This window comes from Cyprinus carpio, chromosome B4 (assembly GCF_018340385.1).
Source record: "Cyprinus carpio isolate SPL01 chromosome B4, ASM1834038v1, whole genome shotgun sequence".
In the NCBI taxonomy this organism is placed as follows: domain Eukaryota; kingdom Metazoa; phylum Chordata; class Actinopteri; order Cypriniformes; family Cyprinidae; genus Cyprinus; species Cyprinus carpio.
Window position 1 is genome coordinate 24,050,932 of NC_056600.1, and position 8,517 is coordinate 24,059,448.

The following is an 8,517-nucleotide window of genomic DNA, read 5'->3' on the forward strand; positions in this document are numbered from 1 at the left end:
ACACTTGACAGATGCAGAAACTGAGGTAAAACTTGTGACAGACTTGGTATGAATTTCAAGACTCAACTGCTGCTTGTCACCACTCAAACATATGCTTTGTATTTTGATCAAATATGTGTAGAAAAGAGAATTTCTGTAATATTTTAATTTCTATTTTACAGGAGAAATGGTCACCATCTGACATCTCTGGATGTACATTAATGTTGTGAGTGTGGCCTTCTGTGACTCTGGCACTGATGTTTCTACTGAGACACAATGATAACTAATTAATTGTGACCTAGCGTTCAGTGCTTCAAAGGTAGCACTTTGTCAGCATGAAGTGAAGAGAGGAAATGTTCTAATCTCATATCTCTGAAATCTGAGGGTTTAATCTTGTATGAACAAGATGAATGCAGTTCTTAGAGACATCCTGGAGTTAATTATTAAATTTAATGTCCATGATGTGTTCCATTGTAATTCTGGTTAAATGTAGCCATGTGCAGATACTTTGTCAGTATTGTATAATATACTATCATATTTTGAAAATAAGAAATGTTTATTAGTGTCTCTGTGCTGATGGTTGAAATTGACCCTGTAAATGCCATCTGCATCACAACAAAGGATTACAGTCCTGCTGATCTTACTTGTAGGATGCTGCAGGATGCCAGGCACTTTGTAGAACTGACTAAAAAAAATGTATGCAATAAAAAAAAGCCTTAAATAACTATGGGGCCTTCACTCGGGGAACACGCACAGAAGCTGTCATTCTGATATGAGAAAAAAGTTTAATGCATTGTAGAATAGGGCGGATGTTTCTACCTGCTTCAGCCATACTTGGTATCGTCCACTAGAGAGACCGGGACAGCTTTCTCTTTGATTGACAACGAAAACTACCAATCAGAATGCTTCGATTGAACAGTACGCGCACAAAAAACTTTTTATCCAGTGAAAATTGTGAGCGGGCTTAGCCCGCTCGGGACCCAAAACTGTCGTTGGATTGTGGGTAATGGAGGTTTAACGGCATAAATTTGTTGTGTGCAAATGCCTGGCGGGACTTCAAGTCCCACAAAGCAGGAAAAAAACTGGAGGAATGGCCGCATGCGCCTTTACGTGGGGGAGGTAATAAATTCAGAAGCCCCAGTCTTCTCCGTATCAGAAGCGAATTGGAGTTTACATTGGAGAAAAATGTTATCGTACCGTTCAAGAAATCAAGTCAATAGTAAACGAAAGAGTTCACATTAACAGTCTTAGATAGCATAATAACGCAAACACGAGATTGGAGCTGAACGGTGAGGTAATTCAAATTTAACTTAATGCGAGTTTGTTAATGCTGTTTCTTATGTTAAAATATTCGTTCACTTAAAAAAAAACATTTTCCTTTTTCCTCAGTGTTTGGTGAATTGTTTTAAATAACAGCGGTCAGGAACCTGATTTCTATTCATACCTCAGTTTAGAACGGTGTCCCTCATCTCACTCCTTCAGGTGGGAGTGTACAGTTATGGAGCTTATTAAAGAAGAAGCTGCACCGGAGGATGACAGCAGATGGCGGCAGAGGGATGGTCTGACAAGTGTCGTCTCCTCGAAACAAGTGCAAAGAAACCAGCTGGAGCTCTGTGCGGGTTTGGTGTCTGGAGATACACATCCTATGTGCCGCGGCCGGGAAAGGAGTGACCCGGAGCCTAAGGCTGGTGACGCAGCAAGTGACGACGGCTTTCCTGCGGACAGAACAAATAGAGACACTGGTAAACAGTAAACACCGAGGGGCTGTCAGATGGCCGCCAGGGCAAGAAGAAACACCGGCGGCGACCCTCCAAGAAGAAGCGCCGCTGGAAGCCTTACTTCAAATTAACCTGGGAAGAGAAGAAAGAGCTGGATGAACGCGAGACCGCCCGTGCATCGCGGGTGCGTGCTGAGATGTTCGCCAAAGGTCTGCCCGTTGCCCCATACAACACCACCCAGTTCCTGATGGAGGAACACGACCGCGAAGAACCTGACCTCAACACGGAGCTGGGCGGCAGGAAATCCGGGCCGATCCGCTCAGATGACACGGCCAGCGAAGATGAGAATTTCGAAGACGAAGACGAGGAGGAGGAGGAGGAGGGAGGCGGCGGAGGCAGCGACGGTATGGGCAGACCCGGGCACGTAGGCGGAGAGTTTTTGCTGAGAGACTTTTCTGAGACATATGAGCGGTATCACGTCGAGACTCTCCAAAATATGTCTAAACAAGAACTGGTTCGGGAATACCTGGAGCTTGAGAAGTGCATGTCACGGTTAGAGGAAGAGAACAACTGGCTTCGCAACGTCCGGAGAAACCCCGAGTCCCCAGCAGACGGCACCGGCGTTCAGCGCGTGCGGGAACTGGAGATTGAGGTGGAGAGACTATAGTCACTCAAAATCAAAGAGACCCGGCCCTATACATATCCAGGGGCGGATTTAGACATTTTGGGGCCCAAGGCAAACACAGACATGGGGCCCTCTACATCTCTTGTTTCCCTCCTTTTGTCAATCCTTATTTAAAAAAAAAAAAAGCCCTACTTGTTACTTCTCTTCAGCAGTCTTCACACAGCAATGATGTATAGACATCTGGAGTTGTATCTGTAAGAAAAAAAGAAGAAAAATAAAAAACACAGAACAACATTCTGTTTAACAGATGTATCCTCTGTAAAAATTGTATTTACATAAAATTTTCTCTGTACAATAATATGTATTGTCTATTTACACAGGGAAGAGCTGTCATTGGTCGTCATTTACCTTGGTTGTTCTGATAGTATCTTCTATATGGATCTGCTTGCTGCTACATGTTGTTTTTGGACTTCTGTCTTGTGTTACTAAAGTGAGAAGAAACACACAAGACAATAAGTGATCAATTATGGAGACATCATTTTAGTAAAAATAACTTACCTTTTAAAATGTTTACATTTTTTCTTTCACTGACTTTCTCCTGCTCTCCCTTTTTTTCTGACCATTTCTTTATTTCCCTTGTCTCTGTTTTTGCATCTTTCTCGTCTTCTCTCTTTTGTCTTTGCCTATCTTTTTCTTCTTCTCTCTTTGGTCTTTGCCTGTCTTTTTCTTCTTCTCTCTGTGGTCTTTGCCTATCTTTTTCTTCTTCTCTCTTTGGTCTTTGCCTGTCTTTTTCTTCTAGTGAGTGTGTCTGTGAGTGTGAGTGAGTGTGTCGTGATTTTATCTTAATTAATTTATCTTGTTTATTTTTTCACCAATCTTCACTGTGTGTGAGTGAGTGTGTCTGTGTGTGAGAGTGAGTGTGTCTGTGAGTGAGTGAGTGAGTGAGTGAGTGAGTGTGTGTGTGTGTGTGTGAGTGAGTGTGTCTGTGTGTGTGTGTGTGTGTGTGTGTGTGAGTGAGTGTGTCTGTGTGTGTGTGTGAGTGAGTGTGTCTGTGTGTGTGTGTGAGTGAGTGTGTCTGTGAGTGAGTGTGTCTGTGAGTGAGTGAGTGTGTCTGTGAGTGAGCTTTCCTTCGAGTGAGTGAGTGAGTGAGTGAGTGCATGTCTCTGTGAGTGAGTGTGTGAGTGAGTGCATGTCTCTGTGTGTGAGTGAGTGAGTGAGTGTGTCTGTGTGTGTGAGTGAGTGAGTGAGTGAGTGTGTCTGTGTGTGTGAGTGAGTGAGTGTGTCTGTGTGTGTGAGTGAGTGTGTCTGTGTGAGTGAGTGAGTGTGTCTGTGTCTGTGTGAGTGAGTGTGTCTGTGTGAGTGAGTGTGTCTGTGTCTGTGTGAGTGTGAGTGTCTGTGTGAGTGAGTGAGTGTGTGTCTGTGAGTGAGTGAGTGTCTGTATTGTCATGTCTAAATCACTATAATCTGACCTTGCGAGCTTTGGCCTCAGCAAATCTTGCTATCACTGATTCCATATCCAGTGACTTCCTGACTTCCTGCTCTATGGAGAGAAACAGCTAGAGCAGACAGCCTGTCCTGTGACATAGTTGATCTGAGGTACGTTTTGATTAGTTTCAGTGATGAGAAACTTCTCTCACCCGAAGCTACTGTAACAGGGAGAGTGAGGAGGAGTCTGAAAGCTATACTCAAATTTGGATATATGTCAAGTAAATTCTCTTTATATATATAGTCAAGCATCTCAAATGGTGATGAGACATGTGGCGGGAATGACCTAACTGCACCCCTTAACCTCAAGCTTCAGATCTTCTGCATCAATGTCATCCATCCTTTGCTCTAATCTGTGGCAGCATTCATCCAGCTTCCCTTCCTTCTCAGTGCTTCTCATTGTGTCGAGTGAGTAGAGAAATCCATAAAGCTCGTAGAAGATTTCCATGTTGAAAAATCTGTTCTCTATTGTGACAAGAGCAGTATCTATTAGAGGCAGAAAAACCTCTTTTTTGAAGAGCTCTTCTGCAGTTGACTGAGTGTGCTCTGTTCCCTCATACTCAAACTGCTTAGTTTTTCTTATCTGACGCACCTAAGGGCAGCTCATCTCAACCTCAAGCTTCTCTGCTATCTCCCTAGCATCTGTTTTAGCAGAATTAAATCCATGATTGCAAAATTCCTGAAGATATTCTTTCACCGCCCTGATTTCTTCTCTCACTCTCTCAACTGAAACTTTGGGGCTCTGAAGGATCTTGCTCACTTTGTTTATCTGGAACAACACATTGTACCACACAATGGTACTTACCACAAAAGGCCATTTCTGCAGCTCCTTGCAGATGCTTTCAGCTGTTGAGACAACATCTGCATCTCTTTTCTCTGTGGCGTACTCCTTTAAAGCAGTTAATGCCTTCACGATTTCAGGCAGCTGGTAGCGAACAGCTTTCACAGCTTCAACTCTACACTCCCACCTGGTTGTTGACAATGCTTTAAGTGTCAAATTCTTGACGTGTTCTTTGAGAATACTCCAACGTTGAACTGAAGAGCTGAAAAGATTGTAAAGTCGCTGTATCAGCCCAAAGAAGCTGATGGACGTCACGGAGGACTTGGCTGCATCACCAACAACAAGGTTCAGTGTGTGACTTCCACAAGGAACATATAACGCTTTGTTGTTTATTTCCAGCACTCTCTTTTGGACTCCCTGCTTTTTACCCTGCATGTTGCTCCCGTTATCGTAAGACTGGCCTCGACAATTGCAAAGATCCAATCCTAGTGTTTCTAGTTGGCCTAAAAATGTCTCACATAAGCCTTTTCCTGTTGTGTCAAGTGCCTGAAGAAATCCAACAAAGTGCTCATGGATGGAGACACCCTTTGATAATTCACAATTAACAATTCGTAGCACCACTGAGAGCTGCTCATTGTGACTGAGGTCTGGAGTGCAGTCCATAATTACTGCATAGTATTTGGCTGTTTTCACTCTCTCTACAATTGCATCAGTTGTACATTTTGCCACAAGGGAAATAAGTTCATTTTGGATATTCTTGCTTAAATAGGTGTCACTTAGCTGTTTTGCCTGAATTCTCCTCAGATGCTCTCGCATCACTGGGTCAAACTGAGCCATTAATTGCACTTGTCCAAGAAAATTTCCATTACCAGCCTCAAAGAATTTGTCTGAGTGGCCACGAAATGCAAGATTGTGCTCTGCCAGATAGTTTACAATTGCAATAAGTCGTCTTAAAATCTCTTTCCAGCGGTTTACTTCAAGAGCAATTAGATCTTGGTTTACCTGATCTATAGCTGTGTTGGTTTGTAGTTTCTGTGAAAGATTGCGCCAAGCATCCATGTTTGTGATGTGTTCTGCTGACCTCTCATGCTGTCTCAAGTGTGCAGAAAGATTTTTCCAGTAATTAAACCCATCTGCATTTAGCTGAGTGGCCTTTTCTCGGTTACCAAACAAGCGGCAACAAAAGCACAAAACACAGTCATTTTTTTCACTGTACACGAGCCAGGACCTCTTTATTTTTTCTCCATTCTTCATTTGCAGGTAATAATTGCTGTTTGTAAATCTTCTGCCCTCTTGATTTTTAGGATAAATTCTATCCTTGCTCTGAACTGGGCCTCTCTGCACTATTGAGCAGCGCTCTTTGTCAGTGAGATGTTTTGGCCAGAGTGCTGGGTCATCTTCAAGTTCAAGTGTAACACATTGGTCAGAATGACTGCTAGTACTCATTAGTTGTTCATTGGAAATGGAATTGTCGTCCTTTTTCGTCATAGACGTAGTCATCATTATTATCACTGTCACTGAAAGTGCACGCGGAAGTTTTGTTACCCTGCAGCTGCAGTTGAAGGATCCTCCTCATCCTGTAAAATTGCCGTGCATGTAACGTTAGCAGCAATATCGCTTGAGCAGCCTGGGCTAGCACTGTCGGCGCCGGCGGCAACGGGTAGCTCCTCCACGCTAGCAGCAATGCTAACAGTCGTGATGGTGTTAGCGTTGTTGTCATTGTCAGCGGGGCCGGGCATCACAAAAAAGTTTGTTAACTTCGGCAATTTTGCTAAAAACTTTTTGCTTTCCTCCTGTTTCTTCCTTTTTTCAGCACCGCTTGGGTAGCTTCGCTTCATTTTTACTGTCAATACTCTCTCTCTGTACACTCTGTCTATCACTGTCAATCACTTCTTCTTCGTCAGTTTTTTTTTGGCGCATTACAGCCTTGTCACTTTCGCAGATGCGCAGTAAGTGAAATAATGGAATAGTCCAATGTAGTGAGGTGGGGGGGGGGCCCTTCTGTCTGCGACACTAATGATTTGATGCCATTTTTCGCAAATGGAGTTTTAGATATATTTATTTTGCACGAAGAAAAAAAAAAAAAAAATCTTTAAGCAAGTTAATGGGGCATTTTGGGGGCCCCTAGGTAGCTCGGGGCCCAAGGCAATTGCACACACACACACACACACAAGGGTTGGTCAATGGTACAACCGAAATAAAACATTGATTCAGCTCGACTGAAAATGATCGAGTCCTGGCCCTTTACTTTTAGGGGTTTTGAGTAATAACTCGTTATTCTCGGATAAGAGCCGAGACTCAAAACCCCTAAAAGTAAAGGGCCAGGACTCGATCATTTTCAGTCGAGCTGAATCAATGTTTTATTTCGGTTGTACGTCAAATTGTCTTAATGTAAACAGCATCTCTGCGGTAGCTAATACCCTCTCCTTTGCCATCTGAAGTATTTTTTATTCTTTCTTTCTGACAGATAATTTTATTAAAATCTTTCATGCGGTCCCACAAATTTGGTCAGTCCACAATTATATACGTTCGTGATTTGTACAATTAATTTGACAAAACGAATAGCCTACAATGTTATGTATAAAATTAAAGAACGATCAGAGACTAAGCTTGTTAAGTTTCCTTAGGTATTTGCCATAACCACACAAATTACATCTTAGCTAATTTCAGTTTTGTCAATTTACCATAATCATTGAATATTTAAACTTGCCTTTCATTTAAAAACAGAAAACATGGAGCACTTCAGATTCATATTTTTTTGGCCCACATGCTTCAGGTGTTAATGCATGACAAGACCGTATTGTAAACAGTGGAAAACAGTTAATGGTGTTTTGCCCAAATATATTGTCGATTAAATTATTTAATATTTTAGTTCTAATTTTATTTGTCTTTTTATTTTGCCTGTTATATTATTTGTCAGACTTTCCAATATGAATATCTAAAACTTAATTTTGAGGAGTCATTTTCAACTTTCCTGCAACCAGTTATCAAAAACACTTTTCAAGTGAAATTGCAAAAACTTTTGCATAGACCTAAAATGACTAATCTATTTAAAACATTGGAATATCTAGTAAGTAAATGACAGTGTGATGTATAAGTATGGAAAATCTGCTAAATTATTAATTTAATTTTGTCAGAATATTGTATAAATGTAGAAAAGGAAATCAATATGACCATGAGATTCCGAAGGAAAAAATATTTTGTAAGCAAATATGAACAAATGCAGTCGTGTTCCAGCCCCTTCAGGATTTGGATCACTGCGTTGATGTGAATTTTCTACAACACTTTCTCACTCTTGTCTAAGATATATCACTGGCTTTCTGACCTTTACAAAAATCTGTTATTATTAATGGTTGCAAAGTTACAGAGAATATTTGATCAGAGGATTTGATGTGGTATTTTATCAAAGACCTTTCATGTATTTTTTTTTCCTGCACACATGCACTCCACACAGAAAGAAGACATTCTTTATAGAACAGCACAAAGGTAAACCAGTATACAGACTTTTGCACTATTTAAAAAAAAAAAAATCTTAATATTATATATTCTGTCATATTTCGCATTTGAACACAGAGAATAGTGTTCTATTCTTAGACTTAGCAAGGCTTTGTATTTGTCACCGTATTTGGTCCACACAATCTCCCGTACACTGTATGTACTTGCAAAAGGAGAGTATGACATTCAGTATACATTAAATCGGGATTAGATCCCAAGGGGATATGAAGTTTACAAACACCCTTCCTGGTCACAAAAGATCAACTTTGCACAGGTGTATCAAAGCCATTATGAAGCAAACTATATCAAATAGGCAGTAAAGGAAAGAACACAGTGAGAGATAGGACACACACATCGCGGAGACGTCTGTGCTATGTCGTCTTTTGCGTCTGGCAGATGTATATTTTAGGGCGTTTGCTCCTCTGGCATATGTC

At 41.4% G+C, this 8,517-nt stretch overlaps 1 protein-coding gene and 1 pseudogene across 3 annotated transcripts; one reads left to right on the plus strand and one right to left on the minus strand.

Annotated features, from left to right (window-relative positions):
- The first annotated feature begins 1,477 nt into the window (after positions 1 to 1,477).
- On the plus strand, positions 1,478 to 2,372 carry LOC109074004 (annotated as a pseudogene).
- A 135-nt stretch (positions 2,373 to 2,507) lies between these two features.
- LOC109108853 lies at positions 2,508 to 6,619 on the minus strand. Of its 3 annotated transcripts, none has more exons than XR_006154575.1 (3): positions 4,613 to 6,057; positions 2,731 to 2,807; positions 2,508 to 2,574 (listed from the first exon to the last, which is right to left on the minus strand). XR_006154575.1 is itself a non-coding variant. In XM_042722432.1 (3 exons), the coding sequence occupies exons 1-3, from the start codon at positions 6,424 to 6,426 to the stop codon at positions 2,518 to 2,520; spliced, it is 426 nt and encodes a 141-aa protein (XP_042578366.1). In that variant the 5' UTR covers positions 6,427 to 6,619; the 3' UTR covers positions 2,508 to 2,517. The 3 variants fall into 3 exon arrangements, 1 of the variants encoding a protein (XP_042578366.1); XR_006154576.1 differs by lacking the exon at positions 4,613 to 6,057 and adding an exon at positions 2,881 to 3,043; XM_042722432.1 differs by lacking the exon at positions 4,613 to 6,057 and adding an exon at positions 6,135 to 6,619.
- Positions 6,620 to 8,517: the final 1,898 nt, after the last annotated feature.